Genomic DNA, 19,586 nt, shown 5'->3' on the forward strand with positions numbered 1-19,586 from the left:
GACAATAATGAACGGTGCAGAGCATTGTATATGGGACACAGATATGGGGCTATAATGAACGGTGCCGAGCACAGTATGGGGCACAGCTATGGGACAAAATGAACGGTGCAGAGCACTATACTGGGCACAGCTATGGGACAAAATGAACGGTGCAGAGCACTATATGGGGCACAGCTATGGGGAAATATGAACGGTGCAGAGCACTATATGGCACAGCTATGGGGAAATAATGATCTATTTTTATTTTTGAAATTCACCGGTAAATGCTGCATTTCCACCCTAGGCTTATACTCGAGTCAATAAGTTTTCCCAGTTTTTTGTGGCAAAATTAGGGGGGTCGGCTTATACTCGGGTCGGCTTATACTCGAGTATATACGGTACTTTACCAACATGGGCTGAAAGGCCTAAGAACACCATCCCAGCTGTGAAACAGGGGGGTGGCAGCATCATGTTGTGGGGTTGTTTTCCTGCAGGCGGGACTGGTGCACTTCACAAAATAGATGGCATCATGAGAAAAGAGATTATGTGGCAATACTGAAGCAACATCTCAAGACATCAGCCAGGAAGTTAAGGCTTGGGCGGAAAAGGGTCTTCCAAATGAACAATGACCAGAAGCATACTGCCAAAATGGTAACAAAGTGGCTTAGGGATAACAAAGTCAATGTTTTGGAGTGGCCATCACAAAGCCCTGATCTCAATCATATTGAAAATTTATGGGCAAGGTGACATACAAACCTGGATCAGTTACATCAGTTTTGTCAGAATGGGCCCAAATGCCAACCAACTATTGTGAGAAGCTTGTGGAAGGATTTCCCAAATGTTTGACCCAAGTCATTCAGTTCAAGGGTAATGGTACCAAATACTAATGAAATGTATGTAAACTTTTCAGTAAGTAATAGAAATGCCTTAAAACATTCTCTCTATCTCATTATTCTGGCATTTGGCAAATATTAATAATTATGGTAATCCTAATTGACCTAAAATGGGAATGGTTTATTCTGATTTCATGTCAGATATTGAGAAAAACATGCATGTGTGTCTTTTTATATAGTGTATGTAAACTTCTAGTTTCAACGGTATATTTGTTTAACAAAATATAAAAATGTACATCAAAATAACAGTATCAGCATAATATAGACAACACAACTATAGACAAAACCCTCTGTGTCCTGCAAATCCTGGTAGTGTAGCATGCAACCAAAATAATAACATAGATTACATAAATCACCTGCGCTTATGGGGTAAAATGGATAGAGAAATAGGTGGATAAAATGCAAGAGCCCCAACACAGGATGCTGTATAGTAGCACAATAAAATGGTCTGGCTGGGCCTCCACCCCAGCAGGATAATAATCAATCCACTTAATGCAGATAATGTGAGCACTATACAGCAGACCCACATACAATAACTGGCTGGAGTGATAAAGGTACCTGGATAGTGAAGTAGGTGACCGTGCTGCTCCAGGAATCGGTGTGTCGGGCTGTACCGCAAATCTGCGGAGGAGTGACGGGACTGGCTATCCTCCAAAACAGTCTCTACTTGCTGGGCGGCTGGCAGGGACAAGAAACCGCCAACTCCTAGCGTGCCCCGGCCGGAAGCAACGCCGGAGCAGGAGCGGTGTGTGGAGGGGGCGTGGCCTAAGCTGTGACGTCACAAAAATGGGCGGGCGCGAGACAGGGCAACCAATCCGACGCGTTTCGAAGGAAACACTCCTTCTTCGTCAGGGCCCTAGGAGTTGGCGGTTTCTTGTCCCTGCCAGCCGCCCAGCAAGTAGAGACTGTTTTGGAGGATAGCCAGTCCCGTCACTCCTCCGCAGATTTGCGGTACAGCCCGACACACCGATTCCTGGAGCAGCACGGTCACCTACTTCACTATCCAGGTACCTTTATCACTCCAGCCAGTTATTGTATGTGGGTCTGCTGTATAGTGCTCACATTATCTGCATTAAGTGGATTGATTATTATCCTGCTGGGGTGGAGGCCCAGCCAGACCATTTTATTGTGCTACTATACAGCATCCTGTGTTGGGGCTCTTGCATTTTATCCACCTATTTCTCTATCCATTTTACCCCATAAGCGCAGGTGATTTATGTAATCTATTTTATATTGTTTTATCCTAGACAGAGTATAGCGCAGACTCTGTCACCTCACCAGCAGCTTATTTTCCTTCCCACTTTATGCACATTTAGTTTCTCTTCTTCCTGTCTGCAGCATTTTTGTCGGCGCAGCGCCGGTGTATACTAGTTTTATTCAAAATAATAACATAACCAGAGATAACTTACCAATCTGGTGACACGTAATACAGGAATCATGTGTCAGCGTTTTATCAATTTCTACATAAAAACTTGCAGCAGTCTTATGCAGCTGTGTGCAAAAGTGTTTGCCCTTATCCTGATTTCCTATTTTTTGCATATTTATCACACTTAAATGTTTCAGATCAGCAAACAAATGTAAATATTAGAGAAATATAACACAAAATGCAGTTCTTAAATGAAGGTCTTTATTATTAAAGGGAACCTGTCACCTGAATTTGGCGGGACAGGTTTGTGGTCATATGGGCGGGGTTTTCGGGTGTTTGATTCACCCTTTCCTTACCCGCTGGCTGCATGCTGGCTGAAATATTGGGTTGAAGTTCATGCTGTGTCCTCCGAAGTACACGCCTGCGCAAGGCAAGATTGTTGTTAGAAATCAAAAAATTGAGAGTGATTTGTTTGTCAAGATATCATCTCAAGGACATAGGTCCATTATTGTGGCATAAATTCAAATATATCTTAATTAAAGCAGTTTCAAGATCTTGCCTATATAAATGATGATTTAAGATTTATTATCTATTTTTCAGAAAAAGAAACATCACTACAAACAATTTTAAACATGAAGAATACAAGCCTGCTCAGTAGTATGTCTTATAGTGATAACCCAAAAAGAAAAATTACTAGGCCACTCCAAAGTCTTAATTTTGTTTTTCTTAAGCCATTCAGAGGTTGGCTTGCTAGTGTGTTTTACTGTAGATCATTGTCCTGCTGCATAACTCAAGTGAACGTCAGCTCGAGGTCTCAAACAGTTGTCCGGACGTTCTCCTTCAGGATTTTTTGGTAGACAGCAGAATTCATAATTAAGTTTACCAAAGCAAGTCTTCCAGGTCCTGAAGCAGCAAAACAGACCATCACACTACCACCACATTTTACTGTTGGCATGATGTTCCTTTCTGAAATTCTGTTACTTCTACTCCAGATGAAATGGGACATACACCTTACAAAAAGTTGGCCTTTAGGGAATTTGAAGTTAGCTTCCCAAAGATGTCATAAACCATAGTTGATTTATGTTTTAATGGGGGAGGGTGGGGGCTGTAGGGTTGGATTTCTTTTTCCCTTAATAATAAAGACCTTTAGTTAAAAAACTACATTTTGTATTTACCGTATATACTCGAGTATATGCCGACACCCCTAATTTTGCCACAAAAAACTGGGAAAACTTAATGACTCGAGTATAAGCCTAGGGTGGGAAATGCAGCAGCTACCGGTAAATGTCAAAAGTAAAAATAGATACCAATAAAAGTAAAATTAATTGAGACATCAGTAGGTTAAGTGTTTTTGAATATCCATATTGAATCAGGAGCCCCATACAATGCTCCATAAATTTATGATGGGTCCCATAAGATGCTCCATATTGAAATATGCCCCATATAATCCTGCATAAAGGTTAATAATGGCCCCATAAGATGCTCCATAGACACATTTGCCCAATATAATGCTGCACAAATGTTGATTATGGCCCCATAAGATGCTCCATAAAAATATTTGCCCCATATAGTGTTGCACAAACCTTGATTATGGCCCCATAAGATGCTCCATACAGACACTTGCCCCATATAATGCTCCACAAACGTTAATTATGGCCCCTTAAATGCTCCATAAAGATATTTGCCCCATATAGTGCTGCACAAATGTTATGGCCCCATAAGATACTCCATACAGACATTTGCCCTATACAATGCTGCACAAACGTTAATTATGGCCCCATAAGATGCTCCATAAAGATATTTGCCCCATATAGTGCTGTACAAACGTTGATTATGGCCCCATACAGACACTTGCCCCATATAGTGCTGCACAAACGTTATGGCCCCATAAGATGCTCCATACAGACACTTGCCCCATTTGCTGTTGCTGCGATAAAAAAAAAAATATACCTCTCCGTCGCTCAGGCCCCCGACACTTTCAATAGTTACCTGCTCCTTGTTCCGGTGCGGCTCCGTCTTCTGCACTGACGTTCAGCAGAGGGCGCGCACTAACCACGTCACCGCACCCTCTGACCTGAGCGTCACTGCAGAAGACGCTAAAGATGGAACGGCGTCCGGAACGAGGAGCAGGTGAATATCGCGCAGCGCAGCGCTCCCCCTGCCCATTATACTCATCTGCTCCTGGCGCTGTGCAGTCCCTGCTTCCCCAGCGCCGTAGCTTCTTCCTGTAGTGAGCGGTCACCGTTACCGCTCATTACAGTAATGAATATGCGGCTCCACCCCTATGGGAGGTGGAGCAGCATATTCATTACTATTATGAGCGGTACCATGTGACCGCTCAGTACAGGAAGAAGCTGGGGCGCCGGGGAGCCAGGAACCTGCAGGGACCGCGCCAGGAGTAGGTGAGTATTATTCGACTGCCCCCGCTCCCCCTTCCCTGCTGACCCCTGGGTATGACTCGAGTATAAGCCGAGAGGGGGACTTTCAGCCCCAAAAAATGGGCTGAAAATCTCGGCTTATACTCGAGTATATACGGTACTTGTGTTATCCTCGTCTAATATTTACATTTAGCGAGCTGAAACAATTAAGTGTGACAAACATGCAAAAGAAAAAGAAATCAGGAAGGGGGCAAACACTTTTTCACACAACTGTATATAAATATCCATTTTTGTAGAGAAACAATGTCAGTTGTCTGACTGGAATAGTAAATCTTATGCATTATTGAAGGGCAGAACCAATAGACTGAAATAAATTCTGCTCAATATTAATATTAATACTGTAAGAGCTCCCACATAGCCTTCTTTACACAACAGGAGCCCAAAACATAACCCCCTGTATACAATGAGTCCCTTCATAGCCTCTTATATACAGTATCAGCCCCAACATAGACTCCTATATACAGCATGAACCTCAACAGACTACTAAATGCAGCATGATCCCCACATAGCCTCCTATATACAGTGTGAGTCCCCACATAGACTCTTTCATGCAGAGTGAGCCCCACATAGCCTCCATATATACAGTATTAGACCCCACATAGGATTCCTATATGTAGTGTGAGCCTCACATAGCTTATTATATGCAGTATGAGACTCCACATAGCTTTCTATATACAGTATGAGCCCCCCACATAGCCTTCTATATACAGTTTGGTATTTGTCAATTACACTGCAGTTCCCAATTACCTTATAAGAAGACTGGGCACCCTGAAGTGCATTATATTACCCCTGAGCTGATGAGAATGCTTTTCGTATTGGTAACATCCCCTGACTAATACTCATAGTTCTCAGTGTGACCTGTGCAGTAAAATACTTAGGGACGTTCTTACCCACTCCAGCACCACAGCTCTTGCCCTTTCCTGCGATCCCTGTAGATCTGCTACTTGGTTATTGAGCTCAAGGATCTGGCTGTGCGTCTCTTCTTGATAATGAAGCAATTGTGCCCGTTCCCTCTCAGTCTTCTCCTGGTGCTCCAGCTCCCGCTTCAGCAACTTTTCCTGCGTTGCCATGAGAGTATTAAACCTGTCAATCATCTCCTGAACTTCCTGAAACTAAAGAATATGTATCATCATTAGTAACATCTTACTGAGAACTCCTTTTCTTTCTTGCTGAAATGCTGTTGATGATCACTATCACGAACACTCTGCCTGCAGGCTTTCTGTAAGGAAGTGTTTCCATTGTGTTAGCAAATAGCCTTTGGGCATGTTCACTGAACACGGATCTGCCGGTGGCAAATCCAATATATATTAAAGAAGCCTTCCGGGATTAACAAATTTCTGCATTCACTCTATGTGACTGCAGATTGCCTAATCCTGACAGTGTGCAGTAAGCGCAGTTAGGATTCCCTTCCTTCCCAATCCAGTTTGAGAGGGGGGGTGACTGCAAAAATTAGATTGTCATACATACGGTCATGTGCGGACTAGCAACTATTGAAATAAGTGGATGAAAAACGTGGCACGTGACATATGCAAATCCCATACTTGCAGTCATGTAACCACCCGCTCAAGCTGGGACTAGAGGTGAATTCTGACAGTGTGCATGCTGCACACTGTCAGGATTTGGCAATCTGAAATCCTATAGAATGAATACAGAAATGTATATGGCACCTGGAAAATTCCTTCAACTAGAGGATCTGCAGCAGAAATATGAAAAGGATTATCTAATTTCTACCACAGATCCGCAAAAGGATTAACCTAAGTCATTGAGGCTTCGTCACCAGGTTTTCCATACCCCTTACTCGCAAAGGCTCTTGTTTTCCCATAGCGTATTTGGGCAGTGCATGTGAAATAGATTACAAACCTCCCCCATACATTGGATATACAATGTTAGCAGATTTGATGAGGATTATCTTGAGTCCACCAGAGTCCTCATCAAATCCTGAACTTGTGTGTAGGCTCTTGTCAGGAATCCCAGCACGCTGCCACCAATATGTCAGGAATCCCACCGCGCTGCCACCAATATGTCACGGATCCAACCAGGATTCCACCAATCTGTCACGGTTCACAGGGAAGATACCTCTATCATCCCCACCACTCACACCAATTTGTCACGAACCGAGGTTGTTTGGTTGCCACTGGTTCCTTCTGAAGGGGATTTATCTATATCCCACTTCCCAGTTCCGATTTGAAACTTGCAGCCCTCTGGCACCCCCCTTACCCCCAGGTCAGTTAGGGTACTGCACCTAGGGTAATTAGTCGCCAGAAGGGCTGCCTGCTATGTATTGGCTATTGGGCACACTGCAGCGAGGGCGATATAACTACTCCCACACAGGCGGGAACAATAATTATCAACACCGCCGATCGCTGCAAAGACGCCCAATTGCACAGGACAAGGTATGCTGCCACCAGCTCCGATTCTCTTAAATTGTTAACAAGTCCAGAGCCAACCCAAATCAATAGCGTAATTCACCTCAGAGGACGATACAGTTTGTTATAGAGCAAGGAGAGACAAGCTAATAAATTGTATATTTTACTCCAAAAAAAGGTAGGCAGTGTTTACAAGGTATAAACAGATATTATAAAGGAGACAAAATCGTATATGTACATTACAATTACGAATAAAAAAGGATTAAAATTGAAAAAACACTTACACACTTACATAGTGTTCAGATCATTTCATATCATCATGGCTGGCCGTAGGCTTTGTAGGATGCACACATCTAGACGCATAGCACATCTGTATAGCAGTTAGACCCCGGACACAAAGACACTGAAGCCTCCTGCTTCATACAGATATTTCCTAGCCTAAGACCCAGGCACTCCCCCGATGGTAACATCACTTAGAGGCTGAAACCTCCCCTTATACGAAAGCCACGATGATCAGAATGTGCCCCACATCATGGGGATTCTTTTAAGTGTAAACCCGAAGTAATTACCTGAACTGCTTACAGAGAAATCTGCACTTTGCCCTCATTGTGTTTAGCTGCTAGCGCTTTCTATCGATGGACATCCGGATCGGTGCCAATATATATCACATTAATAGAACAAAGAGATGCATGCAGTTTGGAAGCGCCTATACCAGTTTTAGCTGGTATTGGTTGGGAGGAGGGAATGGGTAGTGTAGGGAGACTGGTATTTGCAGCGTAAAGCCATAAAACTTCTTCAGTGATTCTAGTGAGGGTTTTGAATTACACACATAGTCAGCAGGCAGAGTGAGAAGAGGGGGGGTCGGAATGGCCCACAGCATGTCTGTGCTCAGTTTTAAGGGACATAGCGGAGCTCAGTGTGCATGGTCATAGACAGTCAAATACCTCATGTTCCTGACACCTCCCCCTTTTGGACTGCGCTATGGAGGCAGGACCTCTCGGTACTCCTCCATGCGCACCTCGGCAGGTTTGCCCTGGCGGGACAACCCATCTACATTGCCATGCTCTGGCTTTTTAGACTTCCCACCTACCCAGTGACCCAGGCAGTGGACCTCTCTCATGCCCATATGGCACTTTCCCGGCTTGATGGTCAAACCGGCTCGGAGAATTCGCCTGAGCACCTCCTGGAGATGCTGCAGGTGTTCATCCCAGGAGGAACTGAAGATGGCAATGTCATCCAGGTACACCACCGCGTACTTCTCCAGTCCCTTCGGCAGGTGGTTAACCATCCTCTGGAAAGTGACCGGGGCATTATTCATGCCGAAGGGCATGATCGTGGACTCATACAGTCCATAGGGTGTGATAAAGGAGGACTTCTCCTGCACCTCGGAGCTCAGGGGAATCTGCCAGTATTCTCGACTCAGATTCATTATGGTCAGATATTTTGCACCAGCTTACCGCGCAAGCAGCTCCTCGATGCGCAGCATTGGGTGAGCGTCAGAGGCTGTGATGGCATTGATCCCCCTGTAGTCCACGCAGAACCGGGTGGTCCGATACTTCTTTGGCACGAGAACTACAGGTGAGGCCCACGCGATCTTTGACCGTTGAATCACCCCCAGCTGTAACATCTCATCGATCTCCTGGCGCATAACCTGCTGCACCTTGTCGGAGATCCGATAGGGTGTTCGCCGTAGTGGGGCATGATTCCCGGTGTCCACCTCGTGGACCGCTAACACAGTCCTTTTAGGCCGGTTGGAGAACACAACCCGGAAGGGTTCCAGCGTGGTCCGCTTACCTCCACGTCCTCGATGGACCCACCGGCCTTGGCTTGGGCCAGCATGTCCAGGAGGGGGTCTTCTGTTGTGAATTCTGTTATCGAACTCCCTTCTGTGGTCATGAATGGTACTTCGGTGAGTTCTGTCCATGGACTCCCTCTGGTGGCTGTGAGTGGAGCTGCTGCTTCTGAGGTTCCTTCCACAGGTGACGTAGTTTATTATTTGGCTGACTGCTCTATTTAACTCCACTCAGATCGTTACTCCATGCCAGCTGTCAATGTTCTTGTACTGGTTCACTTCGCTCTTGGATCTTTCTGGTGACCTGTCTACTCCAGCAGAAGCTAAGTCCCTGCTAGTTAATTATTTGTTCATTGTTTCCTTGTCCAGCTTGCTATCATGATTACGTCTTGCTAGCTGGAAGCTCTGGGATGCAGAGTGGCACCTCCGCACCGTGAGTCGGTGCGGAGGTCTTTTTGCACACTCTGCGTGGTCTTTTGTAGTTTTTTGTGCTGATCGCAAAGATACCTTTCCTATCCTCAGTCTGTTTAGTAAGTCTGGCCTCCCTTTGCTGAAACCTGTTTCATTTCTGTGTTTGTGACTTTCATCTTAACTCACAGTCAATATATGTGGGGGGCTGCCTTTTCCTTTGGGGAATTTCTCTGAGGCAAGGTAGGCTTTATTTTCTGTCTCTAGGGCTAGTTAGCTCTTAGGCTGTGAAGAGGCGTCTAGGCCGAGTTAGGTACGCTCCACGGCTATTTCTAGTTGTGTGATAGGATTAGGGGTTGCGGTCAGCAGAGTTCCCACTTCCCAGAGCTTGTCTTGTGTGAGTTTAACCATCAGGTCGTTCCGGGTGCTCCTAACCACCAGGTCATAACAGTCTTCCTCCCCGTCTTTGGGCAGGCTGCAGACCGGTAGAATGTAAGCTTCACGTTCGTGATGAGCCTTTCGCCTACCCCAAGCGTGGTCAAGCGTGACCACGTAGGTGACTGGGTTGAGCTGTTGGTGGACGATGTACGGGCCTTCCCAGGCTGCCTGAAGCTTATCTTTGGGTACGAGGACCAGCACCTACACCTTTTGACCCACCTGGTAGGTCCGCTCTCGGGCGTTCTGGTTGTACCAGTGCTTCTGATCAGCCTGCGTCATGTTGTCATGCACCAATTGTGGCAAGGTCTGCATTTTGTGACGGAAGCGCATGACATAGTCCACTATGGACACTTCAGAAAGGTTCGGCTCCTTTTCCCAGGATTCCCTTACCAACCCAAGGTGTCCCGAGACTCGCCTGCCGTACAGGAGCTCGAACGGAGAGAACCTTGTTGAGGCCTGCGGAACCTCTCGGTAAGCAAATAGCAGGTGTGGGAGGTACTGCTCCCAGTCTCAACCAGCATGCGTAGCATCTGTTTGAGGGTACCACTGAAGCGCTCACACAAGCCATTGGTCTGTGGGTTGTTGTGAATTCTGCTCTTGGGTTCCCTCCAGTGGTTGTTGGTGGGAATGCAGTTGTGTCTGACTCACAGTCCTGGCCAGGTGTATCGGATAATTACAATTCTGACTAGGATATTTAGGTGTGCAGGATCCTTTAGCCCTTGCCAGTTGTCAATGTTCCTTGTGAAGTGTTGGATCTCTTTCTGGCTTCTCCTGCTTGCTGCCAAATTCAGCAAAGATAAGTGTTTTGTTTTTGTATCTGTGGCACACTGCTGTGTGCTTGTTTCAGTTTATTCCTGCTCTGTTTGTAGGATTCACTGGAGTTGCAGATATACGCTCCTACATCTTTAGTTAGATGTAGGAAGTTTTTTGTATATTCTGCTGTGGATTTTTTGAAGGGTTTTAATACTGACTGCACAGAACTCTGTCCTTTTCTGTCCTATCTAGCTAGAGTGGCCTCCTGTGCTAAATCCTGTTTTTTCTGCCTGTGTATGTTTTTCCCTCTCCGACTCACCGCCAATATTTGTGGGGGGCTGTCTATCCTTTGGGGATTTTCTCTGAGGCAAGATAGTATTCCGATTTCCATCTTTAGGGGTATTTAGTCCTCCGGCTGTGACGAGGTGTCTAGGTGTGTTAGGTACACTCCACGGCTACTTCTAGTTGCGGTGTTAAGTTCAGGTTTGCAGTCAGTATAGTGGCCACTTTCTCCAGTGAAAGTTCTCATGCAGCTCCAAGGTCACCGGATCATAACAGTGGATGATACGTACTCGATACCAGAAGCTTCACCTGCATTTTCTTACAGAGAGCCTCCATTAGGTGAGACATGAATTGGGTCCCTTGATCGGTAAGCATCTCCCTGGGAAATCCTACCCGTGAAAAGATGGCCAACAGTGCATCCGCCACCTTATCTGCCCTGGTTGAGGACAGAGCCACTGTCTCTGGGCACCGGGTAGCGTAGTCTACCACAATGAGGACGTATTGGACGTATTGCTTTCCAGGGCTGCTGGGGACGGCCAGCGGGCCCACAATGTCCACTGCAATCCTCTGGAAAGGCTCCTCTATCACTGGCAAAGGGATCAGGGTAGCCTTAAGAGCAGGCCCCGCCTTCCCCACTCTTTGACGGGTGATACAGGTGCGGCAGTAGTTAGTCACATCTGTCCCCATCTTGGGCCAATAGAAGTGTTGAGACAGCCGGGCCTTAGTTATTGCTGATCCCCAAATGTCCAGCGAGCGGGATTTCATGGGCAATCTGCAACAACTCACCCCTGAATTGGTGCTGGACGACCAGCTGTCTTTTCCTCATCCACTCCTTTTGTGATTTTCTGGGTACTGTCTCCCGGTACAACCTCCCTCGTTCCCAGAACACCCTCTCCTTATCAGTCACAGAGGTGGGCGTCTCGGCGAGGTGTCTCAAATCCTCCAGGCTCGCATCTGAGTGCAGAGCGGCATGGAACTCCTGGCTAGGGGCATCCAGAAGCGACGTCAGGGTCTTTTCCCCACGGGAACCCTCTGGGACCTGCTCCAGGTCCATCTCTGGTTCAGTCACGCCTATGACTGAGGAGGGTCCAGAAGGCAGAACATTATCTGTGTTCCGGGCACTCTGACTGCGAGTGACAGCAGCTATATAGGCTGTCTCCCCGGGGATTTCCACAGACCCATCAGCTGGCACTGCTATGAGTACTACCTCCCCATCCACCCCCAACATCACAGGAGCAGTGCTACTTATGGAGCAGTTACCTTCCTCTGTGGCACTTGTCAGTTGCACGGCATTACCTTCCTCACGGTTCCCATGCACCTCCCCATTTGCCATAGCACCATCGCTTGCTCCTGTTAGGGGTTCCTCAGCCATCCCACCCCGCGGAGTGGCATGGTTGAGCACTCCTGCACCTGTGAACACATCATCCTTGGGACACAAATGGTTAGCAGGTAACACATGCACATTTTCTTCATCAGCATTATCAGTATTACCCTCGGCATTTTCAGAAAAATCATTATCAAACACATCATTACCCGGTAAAGCATCGTTAGGTAACACATGCAATTTCCCATTGCTATCATCAGCATTCGATCGGGGAGGGGAGTCAGGGACATAGTATGCAACCATCCTCCCCAAATCAGTCCCCAATAAAACATCAGTGGGCAAGTTATCGGACAATCCCACTTCCTTCACCCCGCTCCTGGCACCCCAATCTATATGCACCCAGGCCATTGGTAGGGGACAGCGGATGCCCCCAATCCCGGTGACAGTCAGGGTTTTCCCTGGAATAATCTCTTCAGGGGCCGCCAGTTCGAGTTGGATGAGGGTTCGTTCAGCCCCGGTGGCCTTCAGCAACATGGCCCCCCCACGGTGACGTGCTGCACGTTGTCAAACACCCTCCCAACCGCAGCACCTACCAACAGAACTGTTGCATTAGGCCCTGGGGCCTTTGCTTGGGGGATTCTTCTGCTTCTCTGGACAGTGGGCGCTGATGTGACCAGTCCGCTTGCAGAAAAAACACTGGCAAGGGTCGGTGGTAGATCTAATGCTGTTGGCAACGGGGACACAACCTCTGGTGAGTTGGCTGGCAGGGGCACTGGCATTGGTTGCAGGCTTACCCCCTCTTCAGCTGGCAGTGACTGGCATCCGCACTTCTGATTTATGGTTGGCCTCATAGGCATTGGCAATCTGCGCTGCTTTAGTCATGTCTTTGGGCTCTCTGTCCGTCACGAACTGTAGCACTTCCGCTGGGCAAAGATGTAAAAACTGGTCTTTGATCATCAGGTCCCGCAGCTGTGCAAAGGTGGTCACTGACAGTTCTTGGGTTCACTGGTTAAAATGGGTCCCGAGTCCATGCGCCACATCGCTGTAACTGTCGTGTGGGCCATGTTGGAGGTTCTGGAACTTCCTACAGTAAACCTCAGGTGTAAGCTGGTACTTGGTTATCAGGGCCTGCTTGATGGCCTCATAGTCACCATCTTCAGTAAACGCCTTCAGAGCTTTGCCTCTTAGCCCTCGGGTCAGGTATCGAGCCCATTGGGCCCCAAACAGCCGGTACTATCTGCAGGCTTTCTCAAATGCCCACAGAAAAGTGTCCAAGTCCCCGTCCTTTTCCATCACAGGAAAGTGCTCTGGCCGGGGTTTAGGGGTCTGAGCGCTGTTGGGCTCGCCGCTGGATTCGGACGACCTCGGTACCTGGGGTCGGGCTAACTGCAGCTGGTACTCCCGCAACGCTTGCCGCTCGGCTCTCTCCGCCTCAGCTCGGCGCTCGGCTCTCTCGTGGTATTGCTGGATCAGCTGCAGACGTCCATCACGGTCGTCGGTGGGGAGTTGTTCCAAGGCCACCTGCAGGTTGGGGTCCAATTCACCCTGGTTGCTAGTAGGGCCGGCATTCAGTGGTTGGACCTCTGCTGCAGCACCATTTTCGCTTGTACTGGCGTCAGCGGCCACTGGGCTCTGAGACCGGTCTTGGTCTGCTTCAAATTGCACCAGTTCCATGACCATTTGAGCCTTGGTTTTGCCCTGGGGGTCCAGGCCATGGTAGATGCATACTGCAACAAGAGTGTCCTACTTCTGCTGGGTGTACCAGGCTTCTCTTTTTGCAGCCATCATTGCCAAATAGAAGATAGGATAGAAAAACAAAGAGAAGGGTAGGGGGTAATCGCAAGTACACACTATTGTCTCGGGACTAGTAAACACTGAGCTTGTTCTCTAAAACTTTTTTGCACCAAGTCCTCGCAAGAACTGTGCAAGTTTTTAATGAGAGGAATGATTGCTCAAACCCGATCACTAATGCTCTATTATCCCACCACTCTGCCACCAATATGTCAGGAATTTCACCGCGCTGCCACCAATGTTAGGAATCCCACTGCGCTGCCACCAATATGTCACGGATCCCACCAATCTGTCACGGTTCACTGGGAAGATACCTTTATCATCCCCACCACTCATACCAATTTGTCACGAACCGGGGTTGTTTGGTTGCCCCTGGTTCCTTCTGAAGGGGATTTACCTATATCCCAATTCCCAGTTCCGGTTTGGAACTTGCAGCTCTCTGGCACCCCCTTACTCTCAGGTAAGGCATGGTACTGCACCTAGGGTAATTAGTCGCCAGAAGGGTTGCTGTTATGGCTGGCAATCAGGCAACACAGCGTGCAGTAATCAGCGCACATACAGAGATCTGGCAATAACCAAAAACAATAGGACGAGCTCTGAGACGTGAAATCTCTGTAGACTGCAGTACCTAATCTATCCTCACACAACTATAAGCAGCAGTGGATTGCGCCTATAACTACCTATGCAACTCGGCACTGCCTGAGGAGCTGACTAGCCTGAAGATAGAAATACAAGCCTGACTTACCTCAGAGAAATACCCCAAAGGAATAGGCAGCCCCCCACATATAATGACTGTTAGCAAGATGAAAAGACTAACGTAGGAATGAAATAGATTCAGCAAAGTGAGGCCCGATATTCTAGACAGAGCGAGGATAGCAAAGAGATCTATGCAGTCTACAAAAAACCCTAAAACGAAAACCACGCAAAGGGGCAAAAAGACCCACCGTGCCGAACTAACAGCACGGCGGTGCACCCCTTTGCTTCTCAGAGCTTCCAGCAAAAGTTAATAGCAAGCTGGACAGAAAAAACAGAAAACAAACTAGAAGCACTTATCTAGCAGAGCAGCAAGCCCAAGGAAAGATGCAGTAGCTCAGATCCAACACTGGAACATTGACAAGGAGCAAGGAAGACAGACTCAGGTGGAGCTAAATAGCAAGGCAGCCAACGAGCTCACCAAAACACCTGAGGGAGGAAGCCCAGAGACTGCAATACCACTTGTGACCACAGAAGTGAACTCAGCCACAGAATTCACAACAGTACCCCCCCCTTGAGGAGGGGTCACCGAACCCTCACCAGAACCCCCAGGCCGACCAGGATGAGCCACATGAAAGGCACGAACAAGATCTGGGGCATGGACATCAGAGGCAAAAACCCAGGAATTATCTTCCTGAGCATAACCCTTCCATTTGACCAGATACTGGAGTTTCCGTCTAGAGACACGAGAATCCAAAATCTTCTCCACAATATACTCCAATTCCCCCTCCACCAAAACAGGGGCAGGAGGCTCCACAGATGGAACCATAGGTGCCACGTATCTCCTCAACAACGACCTATGGAATACATTATGTATGGAAAAGGAGTCTGGGAGGGTCAGACGAAAAGACACCGGATTGAGAATCTCAGAAATCCTATACGGACCAATAAAACGAGGTTTAAATTTAGGAGAGGAAACCTTCATAGGAATATGACGAGAAGATAACCAAACCAGATCCCCAACACGAAGTCGGGGTCCCACACGGCGTCTGCGATTAGCGAAAAGCTGAGCCTTCTCCTGGGACAAGGTCAAATTGTCCACCACCTGAGTCCAGATCTGCTGCAACCTGTCCACCACAGAATCCACACCAGGACAGTCCGAAGACTCAACCTGTCCTGAAGAGAAACGAGGATGGAACCCAGAATTGCAGAAAAATGGAGAGACCAAGGTAGCCGAGCTGGCCCGATTATTAAGGGCGAACTCAGCCAACGGCAAAAATGACACCCAATCATCCTGGTCAGCGGAAACAAAACATCTCAGATATGTTTCCAAGGTCTGATTGGTTCGTTCGGTCTGGCCATTAGTCTGAGGATGGAAGGCCGAGGAGAAAGATAGGTCAATGCCCATCCTACCACAAAAGGCTCGCCAGAACCTCGAGACAAACTGGGAACCTCTGTCAGAAACAATATTCTCAGGAATGCCATGTAAACGAACCACATGCTGGAAGAACAAAGGCACCAAATCAGAGGAGGAAGGCAATTTAACCAAGGGCACCAGATGGACCATTTTAGAAAAGCGATCACAGACCACCCAAATGACCGACATTTTTTGAGAAACGGGAAGGTCAGAAATGAAATCCATCGAAATATGTGTCCAAGGCCTCTTCGGGACCGGCAAGGGCAAAAGCAACCCACTGGCACGTGAACAGCAGGGCTTAGCCCTAGCACAAATTCCACAGGACTGCACAAAAGCACGCACATCCCGTGACAGAGATGGCCACCAGAAGGATCTAGCAACCAACTCCCTGGTACCAAAGATTCCTGGATGACCGGCCAGCACCGAACAATGAAGTTCAGAGATAACTTTACTAGTCCACCTATCAGGGACGAACAGTTTCTCGGCCGGACAACGATCAGGTTTATTAGCCTGAAATTTCTGCAACACTCTCCGCAAATCAGGGGAGATGGCAGACACAATGACTCCTTCCTTGAGGATACTCGCCGGCTCAGATAACCCCGGAGAGTCGGGCACAAAACTCCTAGACAGAGCATCCGCCTTCACATTTTTAGAGCCCGGAAGGTATGAAATCACAAAATCAAAACGAGCAAAAAATAACGACCAACGGGCCTGTCTAGGATTCAAGCGCTTGGCAGACTCAAGATAAGTAAGGTTCTTATGATCAGTCAAAACCACCACGCGATGCTTAGCACCCTCAAGCCAATGACGCCACTCCTCGAATGCCCACTTCATGGCCAGCAACTCTCGGTTGCCCACATCATAATTACGCTCAGCAGCAGAAAATTTCCTGGAAAAGAAAGCACATGGTTTGAACACTGAGCAACCAGAACCTCTCTGTGACAAAACCGCCCCTGCACCAATCTCAGAAGCATCAACCTCGACCTGGAACGGAAGAGAAACATCAGGTTGACACAACACAGGGGCACAGCAAAAACGACGCTTCAACTCCTGAAAAGCTTCCACGGCAGCAGAAGACCAATTAACCAAATCAGCACCCTTCTTGGTCAAATCGGTCAATGGTCTGGCAATGCTAGAAAAATTACAGATGAAGCGACGATAAAAATTAGCAAAGCCCAGGAATTTCTGCAGACTTTTTAGAGATGTCGGCTGAGTCCAATCCTGGATGGCCTGAACCTTAACCGGATCCATCTCGATAGTAGAAGGGGAAAAGATGAACCCCAAAAATGAAACTTTCTGCACACCGAAGAGACACTTTGATCCCTTCACGAACAAGGAATTAGCACGCAGTACCTGGAAAACCATTCTGACTTGCTTCACATGAGACTCCCAATCATCTGAGAAGATCAAAATGTCATCCAAGTAAACAATCAAGAATTTATCCAGATACTCACGAAAAATGTCATGCATAAAAGACTGAAAAACAGATGGAGCATTGGCAAGTCCGAACGGCATCACCAGATACTCAAAATGACCCTCGGGCGTATTAAATGCCATTTTCCATTCATCTCCCTGCCTGATTCTCACCAGATTATACGCACCACGAAGATCTATCTTGGTGAACCAACTAGCCCCCTTAATCCGAGCAAACAAGTCAGAAATCAATGGCAAGGGATACTGAAACTTAACAGTGATCTTATTAAGAAGGCGGTAATCAATACACGGTCTTAGCGAACCATCCTTCTTGGCTACAAAAAAGAACCCTGCTCCCAATGGTGACGACGATGGGCGAATATGTCCCTTCTCCAGGGACTCCTTCACATAACTGCGCATAGCGGTGTGTTCAGGTACGGACAAATTAAATAAACGACCCTTAGGGAATTTACTACCAGGAATCAAATCGATAGCACAATCACAATTCCTATGCGGAGGTAGGGCATCAGACTTGGACTCTTCAAATACATCCTGAAAGTCCGACAAGAACTCTGGGATGTCAGAAGGAATGGATGACGAAATAGACAAAAATGGAACATCACCATGTACTCCCTGACAACCCCAGCTGGTTACCGACATAGAGTTCCAATCCAATACTGGATTATGGGTTTGTAGCCATGGCAACCCCAACACGACCACATCATGCAAATTATGCAGTACCAGAAAGCGAATAACTTCCTGATGTGCAGGAGCCATGCACATGGTCAGCTGGGCCCAGTACTGAGGCTTATTCTTGGCCAAAGGTGTAGCATCAATTCCTCTCAACGGAATAGGACACCGCAAAGGCTCCAAGAAAAATCCACAACGTTTAGCATAATCCAAATCCATCAGATTCAGGGCAGCGCCTGAATCCACAAATGCCATGACAGAATACGATGACAAAGAGCACATTAAGGTAATGGACAAAAGGAATTTGGACTGTACAGTACCAATAACGGCAGAGCTATCGAACCGCCTAGTGCGTTTAGGACAATTAGAAATAGCATGAGTAGAATCACCACAATAGAAACACAGTCTGTTCAGACGTCTGTGTTCTTGCCGTTCTACTTTAGTCATAGTCCTGTCGCACTGCATAGGCTCAGGTTTACTCTCAGACAATACCGCCAGATGGTGCACAGATTTACGCTCGCGCAAGCGACGACCGATCTGAATGGCCAAGGACATAGACTCATTCAAACCAGCAGGCATAGGAAATCCCACCATTACATCCTTAAGAGCTTCAGAGAGACCCTTTCTGAACAAAGCCGCTAGTGCAGATTCATTCCACAGAGTGAGTACTGACCACTTTCTAAATTTCTGACAATATACTTCTACATCATCCTGACCCTGGCATAAAGCCAGCAGATTTTTCTCAGCCTGATCCACTGAATTAGGCTCATCGTAAAGCAATCCCAGCGCCTGGAAAAATGCATCAACATTACTCAATGCAGAATCTCCTGGTGCAAGAGAAAACGCCCAGTCCTGTGGGTCGCCGCGCAAAAAAGAAATAATAATCAAAACCTGTTGAATAGGATTACCAGAAGAATGAGGTTTCAAGGCCAAAAATAGCTTACAATTATTTCTGAAGCTCAGGAACTTAGTTCTGTCACCAAAAAACAAATCAGGAATCGGAATTCTTGGTTCTAGCATCGATTTCTGATCAATAGTATCTTGAATCTTTTGTACATTTACAACGAGATTATCCATTGAGGAGCACAGAGCCTGAATATCCATGTCCACAGCTGTGTCCTGAAGCACTCTAATGTCTAGGGGAAAAAAAAGACTGAAGACAGAGCTAAGAAAAAAAAATGATGTCAGGATTTCTTTTTTCCCTCTATTGGGAATCATTGGTTTGGCTCCTTGTACTGTTATGGCTGGCAATCAGGCAACACAGCGTGCAGTAATCAGCGCACATACAGAGATCTGGCAATAACCAAAAACAATAGGACGAGCTCTGAGACGTGGAATCTCTGTAGACTGCAGTACCTAATCTATCCTCACACAACTATAAGCAGCAGTGGATTGCGCCTATAACTACCTATGCAACTCGGCACTGCCTGAGGAGCTGACTAGCCTGAAGATAGAAATACAAGCCTGACTTACCTCAGAGAAATACCCCAAAGGAATAGGCAGCCCCCCACATATAATGACTGTTAGCAAGATGAAAAGACAA

General features: G+C 47.1%; 1 protein-coding gene across 1 annotated transcript in view; it reads right to left on the reverse strand.

The window, feature by feature from the left end:
* Positions 1–19,586, reverse strand: part of CFAP73 (cilia and flagella associated protein 73) — a 142,642-nt gene that overhangs the window by 42,675 nt on the left and 80,381 nt on the right. The window contains exon 5 of the mRNA XM_069759885.1: positions 5,567–5,788. Within this exon, the coding sequence (XP_069615986.1) occupies positions 5,567–5,788 (222 nt within the window). The remainder of the gene's footprint in view (positions 1–5,566; positions 5,789–19,586) is intronic.

Source organism: Ranitomeya imitator, chromosome 1 (genome assembly GCF_032444005.1).
Source record: "Ranitomeya imitator isolate aRanImi1 chromosome 1, aRanImi1.pri, whole genome shotgun sequence".
NCBI lineage: Eukaryota > Metazoa > Chordata > Amphibia > Anura > Dendrobatidae > Ranitomeya > Ranitomeya imitator.